The sequence below is a fragment of the Cladophialophora bantiana genome, assembly GCF_000835475.1.
Source record: "Cladophialophora bantiana CBS 173.52 unplaced genomic scaffold supercont1.2, whole genome shotgun sequence".
Taxonomy (NCBI): Eukaryota; Fungi; Ascomycota; class Eurotiomycetes; order Chaetothyriales; family Herpotrichiellaceae; genus Cladophialophora; species Cladophialophora bantiana.
Genome location: NW_015971576.1, coordinates 833,727 through 853,526, shown reverse-complemented (window position 1 = coordinate 853,526; position 19,800 = coordinate 833,727). Strand labels below are relative to the sequence as shown.

Sequence of the window (19,800 nt, the reverse complement as noted above, 5' to 3'; positions counted from 1 at the left end):
GGTGTGGAGGGAGAAGGCGAAAATAGTCAAGAGGTGAAAGTGAGTACTTACAGTGAGAGGGTGATTTGGTGGTGGCAGTAACAGTAACGCAGTGCAGCGCGCTCACAGTATGTGCACACACAGTATGGGAGGGAGGAACAGTACTGTGAGGGAGAGTGGTGGTAGTAGGAGGAAAAATGTATGGGAGCTGAGGTGGGTGGGTGGGTGGGAGAGGCTGAGCAGGGCAGAGGGAGAGAATTGATCAGGGACTGGGACTGACTCTGACTCGGGGGAGTCTTGCCCCCTGCCCTGCCCGCCTCTCGCCGTTCTCACTGCTCTGCCGTCTGCCGTGCCTGTCTGTTGATCTGATCCTGGCTGGCTTGCCTGCTGCTGCACCACCACCACCACCACTTACGCACTACGCACGCACCACTGCGCACCACCACTCACCACTTTACTCCTCTTCCTGCTGCTGCCACTCACAGCGCTCCAAACTCGTTCGCAGCTGAATCAAATCAACCTGTGATCTCGTCACTCTGCGCCTTTTGCTCTCACTTTTCCCCTTCCCCTCTCTCTTCCCCTCCCGCCTGTTTCCAGTTTCCAGTTTCTCAGCTCCCTCCCTTCTCTCCCTCCACTTACTGCTCTTCGTTCACTCTCTCGTTTCTCCTCTTTGTCGCTCTCCCTTTTCTCAGGCCCGCAAAAAACCTGCCCACTCTCATCAATCAGTCCATTCCTCCCACAATCATCACAAAGGGAACCCACTTTTCGCCCGCTCGTTGCAACCACTTAACCCATCCTCACTGCGCTATCCTTTGCCCGCTCCGGGCCTGCTCCAAGCCTTTCACGCCACTGTTGATTGTCCTTCCGCTGCTGACACCATGGGCCTCTCCAGAACGAGGAAGTAAATCATAACAAATCCACTTGCGGGCAACAACTCTTGCCGCTTCAAAGCATCTGCGGTTTTTCTCCTCCCCTCAGCTGCTACTAAAATGCTTGGGAGCTTGGGAGCTCCCTTTATTGCATTCCTCAGCAGATAGCTTCAGTTCCGTCCCGTATCCACCACGGCTAGGCTGTGAATGCATTCCCGGGCCCTCTTCTTCCTTGCCCATTATTTGCTGTTGTTTATCTGAAGGCTTCCTGGTCCTGTCCGTGTTCCAATGCGGCAACATAAGTAGAGAGTTGAACACCCCTTCCAAGGACCCAGTCATCTTGCACAACTATCAGGTACTTTGTATCTTGTCACATTTCGAAACTAAGGCTGCCCTGGGATGATTTTTTAGGCCCCCCAGAACAGAGTACAACTATCTAGCTCTCTGGGTAGATTCCTATGAGTACATAATGTAGGGAAGTACCTTGGAAAGCGAGCTGGATCACGAAAATAAACATGGACAAAGGCAGACCCGGTACATACCGACTAGGAGTCCTTGGATGATTCTTCTTCCCACGGTTAATTCTTGTCGCCAAAAAAGATACTGGGTGCTGCTCTCTATACCACCCGCCTGTATGTAAATGAGATTTCTCCATCCCTAAAACAGACGCGTACTACAACTCTGATCTCTCGCAGGCGCAGGCGTTGGTGACATGGCGAGCGAGCGTGTGCGTGCGTGCTTGTGTGCAGGCATGTATCACGTGTAGCAGCCTGGCCGTCAGATCCGCGGTGCCTAGGTTCCTCGTACGCGCATCCGCGTGGGATGCCTGGCTTGTTGGATATGTGGTCACGTGGTGTGGCAGGTCCGCAAAGAGTACCTGTTCGCCTGGTACAATTAGGGGTAGAATAAATACCCGCCATGCCCGCCGAGCCGCACTCTCCAGCCCCTGATAATGTCACGTGGGAAGCATATATCCTCCCTCGCTCCCCCATTGCTCGGTTCTTCACCTAGGCTCAGCGAGAGGGAAATATTTATCGAGAGGCGGCCTTTCAGCCGATGGATGCTTTATCTTGGGAGTCCAGGTTTCGTGCACGTACATACAACATCGGCGCGGTTCAAGATTGATGGTCATGCCACGGGGCCCTTTTTCACTGTCAGCATTGCAATTAGAATTGCTCTCGACCTGACAAGGGAGGCGTGAGCAACGGTTATGGCAACGGCGTGGTAGCTTTACTTGTTTTTATTTTGCTCATCGCTGGGGAGGTTACCGAACGTGAATGCAACACCCGGCGTGACATCTTCTTCGGGCAAAAGACAGGCCTGTCGAAGAAGAAAGGGACGAGGGGAGAGGTTGGAATAAAGAAGTGATCCATGTGAAGGCATAAATTCAAGCCACAACCCCTCCAATAGTTCGATCATGAACCCTCTCAAGCCCCCTCATATGGCAACACCGTTGGTATTTAAAGAAAGACTGACTCCAAAGCCGGCGAGAGCCCCCGACGACCAAGAACGGCCATCTGAGAAATCCGCCTAGTCAATCTCTCTCATTAGAATAGTCCGGATCACTATAGTTGCTATACTCTTCCCTTTCGGCCTCCTACTCACACCGCCACTTCTCCGGACAATGCCACTGCGTAGTCCGCTCCCATTCTTCCAAATGTGAGAAGCACTCCTTACAAACCTCGTCGACACACGCACAGAAAATACCACAGTCACAACAATCACGGAGCAGGCCGCGTTCGACCAGGCCAATCCGGACCGAATGGCCTGCTCCTTCGAAATCTGGAGCACTTCATCCATGTTGAAGTTTGGCGAAACTCAGCTGTGACCGTCCCGCAAGCGCCTGTACGGAATCAGCTCCGAATAAACGGCTGCCCAAAGGTCGCGAAGCTGGTGGCTCCCGCTGAAATAGTTCGTGTTCCCGCAGCCGGGACAGTATCAGATGTCTTCAACTAGGTTTTTGTTAACCACAATATCGCTGTCGATCCCCACGGTGTCTCATTTGTGTCGACATCCATCCAATTCGCGGTGTAGCAGTCGTCGTCACCTTGGGGATCGGTGATAACAAGATAGAAATCAATACTCAGCGGAAGCCAGGCTCTCACCAACGACCGTAACACATGACTCAGAATGCCAGCATATGCCGAGAGCAGGAGTCCACCGCTGTCGATGCTCCGGCGGTAAACCCTGGACCAGCTTCAACGGCGTGAGGATCTCGTGAGTGCAGCCCACCATTTGATCTGTGCCATACAGCACCGCGCTGACAGCACTGAGTCCAACAGGGGCTCCGCTCCTTTCGAGACCAAGCAGACCAAGCACACAGTGATGCCGAAGAGGTCTTCCTCCTCGCAACCATTACCGATGTGTGGACTGGCAGCAGTGCGAGCCCCTGGTTGCAGTACTGGCACTTCTTCTTGAACAAACCGCTTTGGTGGTTGACATCAGGCTTCCATTCAGCGCCAAACATGAGACCGATAAAGTGGCAAATAACCTAGGCGGAAGTGTGACAGAACTTGTGCTTCTAGTCGAAGGGGATCCTCGACGATTTTCTGGCGAAGAGAGCCCTAATCTCGTCAGAATCGACATCCCACCTTCCACATATGTCAACTTCTTCACCGGCGAAAAGTTTTTGTCGCTTCATTCTCATCGACATTGCCAGGCACACAGTATGCCCTTTGACGATGGCGATCATGAGATTGTCCAGGACGGTACCCAGTATGGCTGAGGTCGTTGACGTACATTTCCCTTATTGGAAACGTACCCCGATGATAGAGTAGTCCAGCAAAGACATTGCAGCAAGGATACAACCCACAAAGAAAGGCCGTTGCAAGATGAAAGGGAAACCGGGCCCTGGATATTCACTCACGGCGTTTGGCCTTCCTCACAAGGGAATACATTAGGAGGACGTTACGGCCCATGATACTGAAAGCAACACTTTCCTCGACAAGTTGATCTCTGGAACTATGGAGTTCATCCAGAGTCTGGAAAGCGCAATAGGCAGGTCATTGGCGTCGACATTGCTGAAGAGATTACCTTCCAGCCCGCGGCGGAGCTCCTTGATGAAGCTGTCCCGCTTCCAGGACCTTGGCCAGTCATTCCGTTCTTCGAAGTCGTCGTCAGAGTCGTCAGAGAGTCGTCATTTGGCGCACGCTCGTACCTCATTTCAGGAACATGAACATCTCAATTGAAGACGATGCTTGGGGTTACGCCATCCACAAGCCACTGGCTTGCGGGAACATGATGTTGTTCGGCATCTGGGCTTGCCCCGGGACTGCCCGGCGCCCCGGCCGCGGAGACGGAGAGATTTTCCATATACTTGTTCAAGTCCAGAAGGCCCAGAGTCCAATCATGCAGGCCCTTTCTCCAGTGTCTAGCTGTCTTGTATGCAGAGAGCGAAAATTGATACAACTACGTGGACATCGTTCTGACGGCGGTCAGCAAAACGCAGCCGAGAAGCGAGTCACTCAACACTTATTCAGGATCGTCCATTGACACTAAAAGCTCGTTGTGCTTCCCTGTCACGAACATAGACGCCCTGTCCAGGGCCAATTTGTTCCTCAAAGCATTTGAGAGGCCGGACGAAAGGGGCCCGGCATCCCTGGTGTTCTTACGAATATGTCGCTCTTTCCGGCGGGCGTAAAGCCAATGGCAATGGGCGAGACATGGTCGATTGGGCTCCTCTGTGAGTACCTTAGGGCTCCATAAGGCATATTCCACATGATGAAACTAAGATCTTGTCAGTATGAGGTACAGGAAGCGATGACAGTGAGTCTTACATTCGGGGCGCGATCTTGGGCCTCACAGCCGCCTTATCATTTGACCTGCCCGGAAACTTGCTCACCAGACCTTTAGCCAGTCTGGCAAGCTTGTTACTGTCAACAGGTTTGCCCTTGTACTCAAAGGCTGTTTTCTTTCCTCTCGATGCTCTTGATTCCTTTGTCTCAAACATCTTGGTCTTGGCTGATGTCGGGATGCTCTTCTTCAAGTTCCATTGTCTGATATGATACTTGAGTTGATGAATCCTGTATCAAACAAACGTTGGCTTTTCCTCTTTGAGAAAATCCAATGCTAAAATGGTTGGCAGAGTCCTACCAGCATCAAAACCACAATGGTGGCGAATGATCTCCTAAACCCCCTTGACTTTGCGATTTTCCTTTACGTAGAGGCAGGCGATGGCGGGTTTCAGCCGGTCCCACTTCTCTGCTAGAGGCAGATCAGCCCGACAATCATACGGCGGAGCGATGACGATCTGGTCCATGACCGTGCTGGAGATCCAAGATTAGTTCAAAGTGAGCTCGTATAACCGCAAGGAGGTGGAGAGAAAAGGCGAAGGACAACAGGGTCGTGGCCTGAGGGCGGTTTATCGCCCATCTTTATTTGAGGTGTGTGAGGCTGTAGCCTTGCGAAGATGCCCGCTCCCTGCTCGAGTCCATGGTTGAGGGAAGCCTGGCATACAAGCCCAATCCAAAGCTCACTCGTACCGAGTAAAGCAGCCTATCGGGCAGCTAACATGGATGGGCTGAACGCATCCGGCCACACTGTGAGCAAACAAAATACTAAATCAGGGTTCTGGGTGCGGCTGCGTTTGCGACGCATTCTCGAACCCTCAGCGACAAAAGAGCAACGACCAATCGAACAACATCGCAACGGTCTCCCAGCCAGGGTCAGAAAGCCGGCGCCAGAGAGCCAGAGAGCCAGTGCCAGGAGACCTTGTTGACAGAAGATGACTATCCAATGTCGATACAGCGAATTGGCTCTCAAACTCTTGGTAAAAGGGGTCAAGGCTGACTGGGTTGATAACTCCGTGCCATACTCTCGATTTCCCGAACTTGCTGCCTTGTAGTTCCTGGGTCACTGGTGAACTGCAGGTGCTGTGCCATCTGATTTGATTTTTCCTCGGGTTGTATTGGCTCCACACTTTTGATCATATAGTCGAAGGGGATACTGAGGTGGCGAAACAGCTTGACTCGAGACTCATGCCAGGAAGGAAGCCTGCGGTCGCAAAATCGAGCCCTCTGAAACAACCAAGGATAAGTAGCAATCCCTGTGTAAGTGGGAGGATGATTGTCTTAGCCAATTAGTACGTATCAAACCATCGTCCTTCCGCTCATCTGGTACTCTGATTATCGAGATCTTGATATGGTGCCTCATCATGGAGAAAGACAACCCAAGATTGAACATCCATCAAATCGCTAGGGGGGTCCGATGAAGTTATTGAACAAGGTATTTTTTGCTAATGCCTGCCAGGCGCGGGTCAGGCGGGCCTTCTTGTGCTTCTTCCCGACGATCTACCAAAAAGGACGAAGCATGTCAGCAGGCAACGAGCTGTTCACTTATAGTCCTCCGCCAGAGCGTATCTCAAGTTCAGCCTCGCCCCGAAAGGAACAAGCATGACAAACCCGGTGCCAAAGAGGGCCTTGGAACAAGCCCGTCCGAGACAACGACGTCAGCGATCGTATATTCTGTTGGAAGCTCAACTTGCCCTTCGAACCTCGGATAAGTTTCGCAAGACCTCCACACTCTGTCTGCCAACGTGGCCCAATCCAAGGATGAAGTAATCAGGGGAATTCATGACTGGAGCGCTACAATGGAATGCAATGTGGAAGAGGTTTCCATGCGCATATTTTTGGAGAGCTTCTTAGCAGCCAAGTCTGCAAGAGCGAGGATCGCCGATGCTGAAGACCGAAAGATGCGGACCAGAGATGAACAGGCTACTCAGGTTCCATCCTATCTCAAGGCCGTCATGGATCTGGATTCTTCGTTCAAGCCATCATGTTCAGAAAAAGGCCATTCGCGTCTGGTGTTCAGGTAAATTGGTCTGGATGAAGCTGAGCAATGCCGACACTTGCCAACTGTCCTAGACCAGGAGACGTGGGTCTCGGTGCCACTTCGGGCTTGGAGTAGAGGTGATCAAGTTGGGCATAATGAGTTGGTAGGGCGAAGTTGAAGGATTGGGCCCTGAGCTTCGGATGTGAGTCGACCATCTGCTGCCCAGGGGTTTTGGGCGGGGGGTATGAGTGCGTTACAATTCAATATCTCAGCATCAGCAGGAGGGTCAATGCATGCGAGAACACAATTGAGATTTGCAAGCAAGCGTGGCACATGAGCAGTTGCGTCTTTGTATCTTCGACGAAGGGAAGGTACTCGGTACTTGTTGTTGACCGATCCTCCTTCGTGTTTCAGCCGGTGAGCTTCAATGATCCGCCCAAACGTCAACCGATAGTGGGTTTTGAGGCCCAGAGCAGCCTGGTGACTCGAGATATGGAGGGGCCACTGGGGAGTCTTCGGTCTCATACCCTGTATCGAGTACGAGGTATTCTATAGTTCCTAGTCCTATATACCACTCACCACGCATTCATACCATTAACAGAACAAAATCTCGACCGACAAGATATACAGCATAAGCAGCACGAATGGGGATGTGCGCGCCAAACACACCCTTGATTTGGAATGTCAATATTCATTTTACAATCTCTCGCTCAAGTAAGTAATTGTGCCAAAGGTCCTGAGACCCGAACCCAGTCTGCGTACTGCAGCCTCACAACTCCCTCGCTCAGGAATCAATCACAAATATATCTGCGGACGGATCCTATCACTACGACCTGAACTCCATGCTGAACAATTTGTCCCAAGGTCTCTCCTTCGGCTTCGCCAGCAGCGACGGAGTCGACACAGTTTCAGCTCCCCCTGCAACGGAGGGATTCTTCACTGGACTCGCCCCGGGCGTCGTGACGGTCTGATTCTTTGGTGTCAATGGTGATTGTGATGTGATTCTCGGGGTGGGCGCTGCATATCCCGGTCTTCTGTTCAGCCGTTGTGCCAATGGAGGTGATTCATTCGGCGCAGCTCTAAAGGCACCGATTCTTCCTATCGTGGCTGAGCGGGCAGGCTCAGACGTAGCGAGGTCACCACTCTATTTGTCTCATCAGCCGCTGCGCGTTTTCCTCTTGTTTACGGGCCGAGAAGAAGATCTCGCCTCACCACTTCAAAGACCTGCGCATCCTCCCTGTCCGTCTGGCTCGCCTCGGTGGGACGGCGCACGATGCTCGGAACGCTGGCAGTTCCAGCTTGGCCTCGACTTTGACTCGCCGCTTGTGCCGTCATCGAGCCCGCTGAATCTTGGGTTTCAGCCTCATCATTTTCATTGTCTGCATCTGCGTGGGCGTCGTCCTCCGGGATGGCGGCAGCTTTGCTGCTCGCATCATGTGGTGGTGCATGCCGTCGTGGCTCAACGTCTGTATCACTCGAAATAGGTGCCAAAGGTGAAAGTTTCGACGAAGGCATCGCGTCCTTAACGCTGCTGCTCCTGTCGAGAAGCTTGCCCTTGAGATCCACGCTCTTTTTGCTCCCCGAACTCGACCGCCGACTATCCAGACTTTTGGTAAGCGTCTTGGTCACCATGTTCGTCGTGGCACTGCTGCCACCAGCAGCACCCATGCCCATGCTTGACTTATGCTCCTTCCTACCCAACCCCATGTGCCCCTTAACCTCGACATTGCTTGCTATCACGGTTGACTTTCCGACCGAGGGCGTGCCAGGCGCGCCCAACTTCTCCTCTTGCGCATCAATCATGTACCACCTCAGCCCATCCGATAACTCGAACGGATTCTCGTCGTCAACACTCCTTGTTGACCCACCATCATCCACTACCGTACTTGCTGCAGCCACCGTCGAGGACGAAGTATTGCCACGCATGCTTCTACTAAGATCTACCACCCTCTCTTCTATCTTCGTGATTCGCGCGAGCAACCAATCCCTCGACTGCAACTTATGCGCATCCTGCTCTCTCAAAAAGTAATGTGGTGCACCGACGTTGAAGGCCGCCCAGGGTCTCGTAGCTTGATTCCTCGTCGGCAGAAACAAGGCCAGGTCCCCTTCCTTGAAGCTCCTATATGCGATTTTATCGTGCGCTTCGGCTTGAGAGCGGTGTGTTCGTTCTCTGTAAGCGCGGGAATCTTTTTGGTATTTCTTCGCGAGCGTTTCAACGTCCTTGTAGCGTTTCGTGATCAAGTCTATAGTGCTATCCATATCGAGTCGCGACAGAGCCGAGAGGAAGCCTGAGTATTTTGTCGATTCGGACGCGAGGTCGTTGTCGGACGTCCAATATAGGGTGTCGAGGTCTGACGGGTCAGAGTAGTGTTGTGCTGGCGTTGAACCGGATATGGTCCGCCTCATGGAAGTGCCCGGTCCCGACCCCTCGTTCCCACTGAGCACGGCGCTTGCATTAACTTTACTAGCACGCTGGATTACCAGTGTGTCTTCTTGCCGCGAGACGTAGTAGCCAAACTGCTCGAGCATGCGGATGATTCGATCGTGATGATGGAACAATCTCTCGGAAAGCTGTTTTGCCCTCTCGCCTCTCTTGTCAAAGTGTTTGCGCAATTTCTCCTGTTTCTCTGACGCGTTGACCGCCTCTCGATTTAGAACCTCAATTTCATGCTTCAGGCGCTGAATGACACCCTCATCTTCAGCTTTGCGGTCCATTAACTCAGCAACTTTAATCTCCTCGGACTTCAGCTGTTGACGGAGCGCATCAGAGCCAGTCTCACCAGCGGCAAACTTCTCACGCAGGGAATGCATCTCTGCGCGCTCGCCCGCAAGTTCAGTCCTGAGCGCGGAGATCTTGCTACGTTCCTGTTCAATGTCTTCCCTCAATTCATTTGCGCATGTCTCCACCGTAGAGAGTTTATCTGTAAGGGTCTCGATCTGACTTTCCGCGTTTGACAATTTCTCCTCAAGCGACTTATTCTCCGCAGTAGCGAGTTGGAGAGAATCATCGAGACCCCGAGCATGGATGGCGGCACCTTCAGAGAGAATTTCCAATGCGTTGACGAGGCGGCGAAGATCATCTGGTGGAGACCCCGCGGGGGATAAGTTAGAGTGGGCCCCTTGCAGGATCGAAATGTATTCCTGCTGTTGATCTTCCATTGAGCGCAGTTGGTTTGCTAGAGCCATATTTTGAGATTGTACGGCTGCCCGTTCTTCCTTGAGCTGGTGCAGCTGACGATCGAGTGTCGCTGCTCGCTCGCGGTGTGCGGCCGCCTCCTTTCGTGCTGACTCAACTTTGCGGTCTGACAGCGCGAGATCATCGGCCGACGCCTTCTTCAGTTGTTCCAACTCGTTCCGTAAGTTGAGCGTTGTTTGATCTTGTTCGGAGCGGAGATGATCCCTCGAGTCATTGAGACGATCAAGCTCTTCTTCCGCTTCTTCCAATTTGACTTTCAGACGATGTACTTCGTCGTCCAGCAATTGTCGCTCCTCCTCGAATTCTTGCTTCTGAGCTTCAAAGTTTGCCATCAGATCTCGTTTGACCAATTCCGCTTCTTGCATTTTGTCCCTGCTCTCAGTACTTGAACGCCGTTCCGCATGAGCCTCCTCTTGCAACTTTTGGATCTGATGTTCTAATGCAACAATTTTCTGCACCAAGGACTTTTCATCCTGGTTGTTGGATAGTCTTCGAAGCGAGACTGACGACCTGCGAGACAAGTCGCTGTGTCTTTGAAGCGCACTGGGCGAAGGCGTTTGTTGTCGTTCAAAGTCTGCAGCGCTGCCAGGCTGGAAGATCCCGCTGGCAGGCCGGCTGAGCTGGCTTTGACGGTGCAGGAGATCTTCCAGCTTTCGCACTCGACTGTCCGAGGCGCGAAGTTTCTCCTCGAGTCTTGCTTTCTCGTCCTGTAAACCTCTGACTTCATCCCCATTACGGAGAGCAGCACTCTGAGTGAGATCGTGGATACTCCCGTTCTTAAAAGGTTTCGCCTTCTGCTTCCGGACCGGGGCATCCAAATCTTTCATTCGCTGCATGACAGACTGTACTGCTTCATTGATGCCGAGAGCCCTCAGGTCGTCAACCCAGGCAAAGATTTCGTCTCTGCTTACGAACGGCCAGGAATTTCGTGGTGCTGTAGCTTTCAGATCGATGAGTGCATCTTTGGCATTCATATCCTCGTTCAAGAATTCGCTGTGGGAAGCGGTCCATTTTTTTCGCCGTCGTTGCTCCTCTTCGGTCTGCTGGGAAAGGTCTTCGTGGAGGACGTCGACCTCAGCCCGCATCCGCTCAGTCCACTCAGATCTCCGTGTAGCTTCCACGAGTGTAGCGCCATAAACAAGGGGAAGCTGAAAGATTCGGTTGAGAGTCGCATAGTTGTCGTTGTCGTGGAAGTCTAAATTCGTGATGGCCGACTGTAATTCTGCGAGTCGAGACTGGATACTGGAAATAATTTGCAGGGTAGAATACCAGTCATTTGACGCAGTTTTCCGTGTTTCGGATGCACTCAAGGAAGCCTGAATAATTTCTTCCACGACACCGTGCATGGCGGGCAACAACTCACGCGTATGCACGGCAGCCTTTCTTGATGCTGCAACCACGGATTTCTGGTTGTCTTGCATCTGGACGACATCTTCATAATCTGAGCTTATCCGCTTCGCCAATGTCTCAGCCTCGTCCAACAGAGCATTGGTGTCAAAGTCTGGCACTCGCGTCGAGCGAGCCTGGGCCTGACTTGTATCCTGCTTTAGCTTCTCCATGCCAGACTGCAGTTCACGCAGTCTCTTCTCGAAGTCGGCCGAGCTCTGTTCAACACTCTCTGCAGCAGTCTGCAGACTATCTCGGTTAACCAGATCCAAAAGAGTGCCGACAGGTGCTGATACATCCTTGCCATCAGGCTCAGCCGGGCGCCGCAGCACCTTGACCACGTCCTCACGAACTGGGAGCTCAGCAAGGGTATCGACATTTGCTCGCCAATCCCTGAGGACCTCACGATGTTCTTGGATATAACCCTGAGCCCACTGATTTGTCTCCTCGAATCGCTGCTGTAGGCTTGTAACATGGTTACGCAGGTTGTCCAGGGCGACCTTCATGGATCTGGCAATGACGGATGCCTCGTCCGCACAAATTTCTATGTTCTCCACACCTGTTCTGGCAATTTCAAACGCCTCAAGCGCCCAGGTCCGCCTGGAATTGAACAGCTCGTGCCATGCTTTGAGGCTGGTCTCGTCGGTGAGATAGGAAGGGGGGTCGGAGAGAGGTTTGAGTTGAACATCGTCCCGAGAGGGAGGCTCGGAGTCCGGCGACAGGAACTGTTTGTCGTAGACATAGACTTCTTGTTCGTTATTGAGATTCTTGACAATCTTGCCGCGGGCGGTCATCAAGATCTGGCGAGAGGCTGGAATGGCACCATTGGCTTCGATCCATGACCGCAGATTGTCGACACGGGCGACTGGGTCGTTGAAGGTCAGGACGCCGCCGGTGTGAGAAATGTAAATTTGTAGCGCCATGGTCTCCCCCTTCACCACCTCCTCTTCAACTTCTCGAATTCCAGGCAGATCTAGCAGAGTGGGAAGGAGTCGGAGAGAGCATTAGGCGGAACCGTAATGCAGACCGCGTCTGAGCGGCAGCATGTCGTGTGAATGGATGGAATTCTTAGTCAGCAGCCTCTTCGGTTATCGGAAGCTTTGTCCTGATTCGGTTACTGTGGCCATGGAGAGGAGTACTCCGTATGTTATGTCGTTGGGCGTCGCAATGGTCGGCTTGGTGGGTATAAACTAGAGCTAATCTCTACGACTTTCATGGGCAAAGAGGATGAGACGCAGATAAGAGACTCGTACGGTATATAAATGCCTGACCCCGACAAGTGAGCCTCCCTCACCTTTGATCCCGGGTCACAAGACATCAGAGGTCATCTGAAGTCACTACTACGGCGTCATCTCAACAACAACAAAAAAATATTAATAATAAGAAAGGGGGACAGATATCCTGGCCCACAATGAGCAGCTTCCAAAATATCGAGAAGCCGTCCTTGGTATGGCACTGGAGGTCCTGGGACGATATCAAAGCAGCCTCAATGTTCACGCTGGGCAATTATGCCAACATTATCCTTCTGGCCATCTTCCTCATCTTGGCCATCAACCAAGTGAGACTCAAGAATGTGAGTTGCAAGAACCTTGCCACCGGCTTCACAGCAATCCACTGTAGCTCAATCACCCCTGGTCGTCGCGGACAGCGTCGTTGACTTCTCCTCAGCAAGCTGCCAAGAAGGTTGGTTTCGAGAACCGCTATCTCAAAGCGCCTGAGTTCCCTCCTATAGAGGAGCAACCAGACTTTGACTGGGAAGCAACAGAACCTCTCCGCTTCCGGCCCTTCAAGCCCAAATACCACTTGACTATGGGTGAGTTCGCGTTGCATCCTGCCGTTGGCGTTCCTCTATTTTCTCAAGCGAAATCTCTTCTCTTGTTCCTACAAGAAGAGGCTGACTCTACACGAGCCGAATCTGACAAGTCAGCACTTGAAAACCTCGATCCTTCGGAGTTACTAGTGATGGACAGGAACTACGCCGACCGCATCGCCTACCGCCGGAAAGTCATGGCCGAGCATGGCGAACACGTCGTTGCCGTGAATGACGATTATCGCATCCGCCCCGCCGTCGTGGAACTCTACCAGTTCCTTCTCGGCACTTACCTGCCGCTCCGCTTTCCTAAGATGTTTAAATTACACGAAACCGATTATGAGGAGGGCAAGACGTTTATGCTGGAGAATCTGGTGACCAAGGCACTGTTTCCCGCGAGACCCTCGCCTCGGACGTCGACCAAAATGCTGTTAGAGACACTTGGCCGGACACTCGACGAAGACTTCCTCTTCCTCCTTCCCGAGGAAGGAGACAAAAACACCGATAAGAAAGAAACCAATAGCGAGAGCTCAGAAGGTGATGCAAAGTACATCCTCGAGGCCTATGTCTGCTGCTGCCCCAGCGGATTCGACCCGCGCGAGAAACTCGGCAACAGGCTCGCCAAAATTCACGGCCCGGTGCCCGGCTACCCTCAAAAACTGGAGGCATCGATGGACCGATTCTTCTCCCGGCTCGAGGTCGGCAAGTATGTGCGCCGCGTAAACTGGGCCGTCACCACGAACACCGAAGTCTATGCCGCGGGGCCCGGCACCAACCACGCCCACGAAGGGGACGAGGTCGAAGAACTGGAGGACGTCGACGTGGACAAGACGTTCCTGAGGTGCGAAAGGCAGACGCTCCACAGACTGCCGAAAAGTAAGGCGCTGGTGTTTGCCTTCAGGACATATTTGTACCCGATTGCCCAGATAAAGGAGGAGGGGAAGGGAGAAGAACTCGCACAGGCTATTGATGGCTTAAAGGAGGGCAGTGTGCCCGCAATGCACTTTTACAAGAGGGGCGTGGTATGGGGAGAGGCCGTCAAGAGGTACCTCAGAAGCTGAGGGCACAACTCAAGGATGAAACGGAGGGTACAGTATCTAGGTAAATGCGGTGACTCGTCTTATGACGTTCATGTCAATATGTGATTATCTATCGTCCGATTTTCTGTTTGAATGAATGAATAAACGAGCTTAGATCTGAGCCCCACGTCTGAAAGAACCTGCCGTTCCTCCTCCTCTTCTAATTCCTGTCCTTCTCCAAAGCTTTGCAACAAGGCAAAGAGAACAATGATGAAAGAGAGTACGCAAAAGAAAAGAAGAAAACTTCTTTCGAATGTTGCGGTTCCAAAAACTGATGCAAGAGACCCAGCTCTTGACTTGTTGGATAACAGCAATTGATAACAATACCGGTTAAGAATAGGGATAAGGATATGCAGAAGGAAAGATGCAGGAAAGCATGGAAGGAAGGGGGAGGGGGGTTATATAGACCTTTCAAGTGCGCAAGACGTGGGTGGGAGTCATGGATGTCCCATTGAGGTAGAGTTGTACTGTGGTCCGATTACCTTCAGCATAGGCATGGGACGAAGGGACCAGGCTCTAGTGTGGAAGGAAAGGTGGATATATAAATTTGGAGGAGAGAAACCTTTTTTTGGGATCTCCCTCGTGTCTCTCCCGGTTTGGGCTGGTCACTCTTGTGTCTATGTTATCCCAATCGCTCAACCACCTTGATCAGATCTGCCGTGACACCCATGGCGGTGACCTCGCCACCTGCTCCGGCCCCTTGGATGACCAACGGATTCGCGCCATACCGTTTGGTATAGAAGCAAATCAAGTTGTCACTGCCCCTCAGGCCTGCTATTGGTGTTCCCTTCTCCACCATTTCCAATCCCACCTTCACTTCTCCCTTGCCCATATCCACCGAGCCGACGTATCGCACAACCTTGTTTTGAGCGGCAGCTTGGGACTTGTATGATTCCATCTGCTCGTCAAATTCAGGTAAACGCGCCATGAACTCGTCGCTTGATTCCGCAGACTCTAGTTCCTTCGGGATGAGACTCTGGACGGGGAAAGAGTCCGGTCCTTGGACTTTCAACCCTGCTAAACGCGCGAGTATGGTGAGCTTCCTTGCCACGTCCATCCCGTTCAGATCGTCCCTGGGGTCTGGTTCCGTGTAACCTGCCTCTTTGGCTTGTTTTACAATCTCCGACCATTTCCCCTTCCCAGACCCGTCGGCAGGAGCAAAAGAGTTGAACAGGAACGACATGGTTCCTGAAAATACACCTTCAATGCGTGTGACTTGGTCGCCCGTCGCAACCAGGTCTTTCAACGTAGATATCACGGGAAGGCCTGCACCCACGCTGGATTCATGGTAGACCATTGATTGTCCATTCGCCTGGTCCACTGCCGAGAAGATATCGTTCCAGAGCTGTAAGCTGCTGGAGAAGGCCTTCTTGTTCGGTGTCACTACACTTATTCCTTTGCGCAGGAAGGAGGGATAAGCGTTCGCGACATCTTGAGACGAAGTGTTGTCGACGAGGACGACTTTCCCCGGGGCGGACGAGAGATATTTGACAAGTTCATCGGGAATGGAGAGGATTTGCGATGGCGATGATTGCAAGTCGGACGGAGAGACAGGGGAGTAAGATGTATTGTAGAGTTGTTTCGAGGAGCGGGAGAGAAAGATTAGTGTGGGGCGCAGACGAGAGGGTAGCGAGGAGAGTTGTGACAGAAAACAGGTGCCGACACCGCCGACACCTATGACGGCGAGGTATATGCTAGGTGAGGACATTCCTGAAGCTGATAAAGTGAAAGCGAGTTAGGATGTGAGAGAAAAGCTGGCATTGAAACTTTTCTCTGTCGCACTCGATCGAATGCGGGGTAAAATGCGAGGAGCGGGCAATGTGTCAAGCGGCAAGGCTGTGCACCACAGCCTCGTCAGATGTCACGGGCACTTGCTCCAACAGATCGCTGCAATAGCCGTGTCGGAGGAAACGAGGCTTCAGTAGGATATTCCCCTGTCTGTCATCGTCGTAGATAGTCATTGATTTCGGACGTCAAAACCGGGAAGACCAGCCTGTCCACCTATATCCTCCCAGAATTTGGCGTAATCCACTCCTTTCTTCTCCAAGCGAGTCCTCAGTTCGCGAATCGCTTCAGCCTGTCGTCCTTCCGTAAACCCTCCAGGTTGCGAGGTTTCAAACTGCACAATCTCAATCCAACGGAAGAAAACAGCTTCAGCGCCAAGTTCCGTAAGAATGCGTCTGAACCTTTCCACAGTGCTGTCCTGCTGTTGTTCATGGGCGATGATTTCTGGCGCTTCATGGACCTTCCAGACCAACCAATGCTTCTCATAGTAAACCAGGGCGAGATTCTCCAGGTCTTTGAGTTTGATTGCACCTTTCTCCACCAGCCTATGTGCATCCAGCATCGCCTTGAAATCGAGATCCCAGTCTTTGTCCAGGAGTAGATATCCAGTCTTTGCAAGAGATGTGGTCCGCATGGCGGGATCGACTTTGACTTTGATGGTCAATTCTTCATCCAAATTCCAGGTCTTTGCCTTATCAGGGTTGTCCCCAACAAGTAACGGTGTATCCCATTTTCTGCCTCTCCGAACAATAATCTCCGTGTCCCTGAAACCTATTGTCCTCCTCCATTCCCATGGGCCCACAGACCTCAATAGCCTGCTGCCAAAGACAAATTCCTTAGGCCAGCTCCCAATCAAGCCGAAGATGGCATAGTCAATCATCAGCAGGACTGTGCGTGAAGTGACGGCATTTATGAGTTCTCCCACTCCAGCAGTCGCCGTGTCAATTTTATACGCAGTGTCATATCCGAATATTGTAATGATTTGTTCAAGGTAGGTTGGAACGGCATAGTAGAGGCGGACACAGAGTCCGATCGTGATGAGCAGGTTGAGGAGGACGGGGACTGCAAATACTCTTTTTTTGAGGCTAGGCGGAGTATGATCTAGGTGAACTAAGTAGATGTGGTCCGTTGGAAGGGTCGAAAGGAAGGGTCTGAGTGAAGCTGGGGCGTATTGAAAGGGTGTGGGAGGCGCGGAGGCTGGGCTCGCAGGTGGCTTTGTGTGGGTTGTAGAGCTGCCCGCAGACTTGTTGGCTCGCTTTCCAGCGGCACGAGCCATCTTGACGGATTCTAGCAGAGGAGCGGGGGTGAACACCTTCTTGCTGGCGCGCAGGACCTTGTGCAGGCAGATCTTGGACTCCCTGCAACTTCTCTACGCGAGTCAGTATTTTCACGTGATAGCGGCTGACTGATTCAGACCACGTCTCGCCATTTAGAGTATAGCCGGATTGAGCCTTCAATCTCGGACGCCGTATTCTTCAGCTTCATCTCCCTCCTTCCAATCAGCAGTGAAGGCTTCAAAACGTCCTGCATGTGCTCCGATTGCACCATGATTCCCCATTCGGGGTAGAGCATCTCGTCTACCAGGTAGGGTCAAGCCCCAGCCAAGCATTGAGGCTTGTGTAAAGCTTGGTGTCCTGGCTCGCTCTGGCAGATGGGGGCGGTTCGAGCTGAACGGCAAAGCTGACATCGACTAGGGGCTGAGATTCCGAAATTGCCCAATCCAGGGCCTGCGCAATCTGCATCTGCTACTATATCAGGCACTTTCTGCTTACAAGACCCTGTCGCCCAATGAAGCCGTGTCTGAGGTGCCGAAGTTTTTGATGCAAGTGCTTATGCTCACCTCCTCTTGCCTCCTCCAGTACTGACCTCCGCCTTCGCGTGCCTAGCTATGCCTTTCGCATGTGGACGCGGGCCGTCGCTCTGAAATACCGACCCTTCGCTGCTCTCGCGACGATCTTTTGGAATTCCCTTTTGCGAAGCGTTGGCGCCCTGGGTTTCGCTGTCAAGTCAAGTCCTCTTTCCTTTGCACCCTTCTACTTTCGAACCGAGTCACTCATTCTTCCCTTTACCTGGCTTTTAGTTGACCTTGAGAGCCCCAAACTTGGTGTTCCTCCTTCGAAGTAATACTCAATATGGACTTCATTCCAGATCGCCTGCTCCTGGGCATCCGAGATGCAAAAAGCGCAGTGCCCAACCTCGCGAATGGACACAACCCGACAACCACCTCGGGCGGCGTGAACAACCCAAAGATGACCCATGCTCTGGGCAAGTTGGCTCAGGCAGGAGTCGCCGACGATGTCGTCAGCTCAGTCCTCGGCATGCCCTCTACCACGACTACCATTTACGCGGAAAAGATCACACATGCAGCTGAAAAACTTAGCAACGCCGGATTGGGTTCTTCCGTCACCAGTCCTTCCCCGTCACCATCATCATCATCCCACAGCAGCGGTCTTGCCACAAAATACATCGTTGTAATTGCTGTTGTTGCCGCCGTCGTCCTGCTTGTCCTTTTGACTGGCGGATGCCTGTGCTGGAGAAGGTACAAGAGAAGAAGAGCATATAATGTGGTGAGCAAGGGTGCAGACACGAAGGGCAAAGGTGTTATGCGGGAGAAGGAAGATATGTTTAATGCCGACATGGGAGAGTCAGAGAGTTTCAATGTCGATGGCCAAAAGCTTACAGAACGCAACTTCGAGAGCGGATATGACAAGGTCGATACTGGTTACGAGGGCACGGGCTATGGAGCAGTTGAAGAACATGGCGGCGACAAGAGGGCGAGGCTTGAGGCTTGAGGCTTGAGGCCATGGGTGTGATGCTGGAGATGTCGCGATTTATTGATCTCAATGTGGTGGTGATCTTCCCAAGAGAATGATGGGCATATGGCGTTGGTGAAGGGTGTCACACTGGAGGCAAAAGAAGAATGGTCCTAGCTGGAGTTGAGGTTAAGTTGGTGCCGTTTTCTTGTTGTCTTCTCGAGCCAAATTTCCACTTTCGTTTTCCTTATGATCTTTCCTTCAAGCCGTATGGACGGACTTGATTTTCTTATTGGTCGAGGCGCAGTGCAAAACATTTCATCTGCCCTTGTTGGCTCTATCACTCGACCCAGTTTCTCATTGTGTCAGCCTGCCTGTGTTACCCCCAGCTCACAGCGACATGTCCGGGCCCTGATAATATTACGCGGATTGAAATGGTAATGCTGACAAAATAGGAGCCGAGGCGCAGCAGAAGTGAGGTCCAAGACTAGTCGCGATTGTGGCTAACGGCGATGTTCTGTTCCGAGTTCACAAGGGCGCAGTTCCAGTCGACTTCAACCTTTTCGGTGCGGTGATCAGTCGAGCCCCAAGGTCGTTGCCACGATGGTATTGCCATCCCTGTCGATGGCACCAGGAAAGTGGTCACAGTCCAGGATACTGAATATACCATCTGATTGAGTCGTCTCGAGTTATTTAACCTGAAACTGCGAGAATTGACAAGCCAGGCGGGAAGGGGGTACTTGAACTCCTCGAGCTTATCATTGCGATCAGACTGGGAAAGGCCGTGCCATGTTCTTGAAGTCTCTATTTCTCAACTCATTTTCGAATAGGGACAATAGAGAAGATTTGCTTTCAGATATATTGAGCACGAGCAAAAGGTCCCCGGTACCTCTCTGCAATGCTTGAGGCAGGATCCCCCAGTTCCCTCCACGGTGCCGTAAGGTGTGACGGATAACTTAGAAGGATGACGATCTCGGATAGACTGAGATTGTAAAGACGGCAGTTGGGGGTAACATGGGCGGTCGTCACAAAGCATTGCATGATCACGGTCTCGCCCACACCGTGCCACAAGTGAGTTTTCCAGGCACAGAAAGTGCATTCAACGACGTGAGAGTGTGAGCAACTCTTCCGTTCTCCTCTTCGCTTTCCGTGATTTGCTAAGCTACACTCAGGT

General features: G+C 52.2%; 6 protein-coding genes across 6 annotated transcripts; 2 read left to right on the top strand and 4 right to left on the bottom strand.

The window, feature by feature from the left end:
- Window positions 1-4,028: 4,028 nt before the first annotated feature.
- On the bottom strand, window positions 4,029-4,797 carry Z519_01306 (uncharacterized protein; the record flags this gene model as incomplete). The annotated part of the gene is made up of 3 exons (XM_016759063.1): window positions 4,029-4,256; window positions 4,460-4,574; window positions 4,625-4,797. 3 exons carry the CDS (start codon window positions 4,795-4,797, stop codon window positions 4,029-4,031), a joined length of 516 nt encoding a protein of 171 aa, XP_016624391.1.
- Window positions 4,798-7,799: 3,002 nt separating this feature from the next.
- Window positions 7,800-12,122, bottom strand: Z519_01305 (uncharacterized protein; the record flags this gene model as incomplete). Its single annotated transcript, XM_016759062.1, has 1 exon — window positions 7,800-12,122. One exon carries the CDS (start codon window positions 12,120-12,122, stop codon window positions 7,800-7,802), a length of 4,323 nt encoding a protein of 1,440 aa, XP_016624390.1.
- Window positions 12,123-12,610: 488 nt separating this feature from the next.
- On the top strand, window positions 12,611-14,070 carry Z519_01304 (uncharacterized protein; the record flags this gene model as incomplete). The annotated part of the gene is made up of 2 exons (XM_016759061.1): window positions 12,611-12,772; window positions 12,820-14,070. 2 exons carry the CDS (start codon window positions 12,611-12,613, stop codon window positions 14,068-14,070), a joined length of 1,413 nt encoding a protein of 470 aa, XP_016624389.1.
- Window positions 14,071-14,710: 640 nt separating this feature from the next.
- Window positions 14,711-15,796, bottom strand: Z519_01303 (uncharacterized protein; the record flags this gene model as incomplete). The annotated part of the gene is made up of 1 exon (XM_016759060.1): window positions 14,711-15,796. The coding sequence occupies one exon, from the start codon at window positions 15,794-15,796 to the stop codon at window positions 14,711-14,713; it is 1,086 nt and encodes a 361-aa protein (XP_016624388.1).
- A 249-nt stretch (window positions 15,797-16,045) lies between these two features.
- Window positions 16,046-17,149, bottom strand: Z519_01302 (uncharacterized protein; the record flags this gene model as incomplete). The annotated part of the gene is made up of 1 exon (XM_016759059.1): window positions 16,046-17,149. One exon carries the CDS (start codon window positions 17,147-17,149, stop codon window positions 16,046-16,048), a length of 1,104 nt encoding a protein of 367 aa, XP_016624387.1.
- An 856-nt stretch (window positions 17,150-18,005) lies between these two features.
- Z519_01301 (uncharacterized protein) lies at window positions 18,006-18,665 on the top strand (the record flags this gene model as incomplete). Its single annotated transcript, XM_016759058.1, has 1 exon — window positions 18,006-18,665. One exon carries the CDS (start codon window positions 18,006-18,008, stop codon window positions 18,663-18,665), a length of 660 nt encoding a protein of 219 aa, XP_016624386.1.
- Window positions 18,666-19,800: the final 1,135 nt, after the last annotated feature.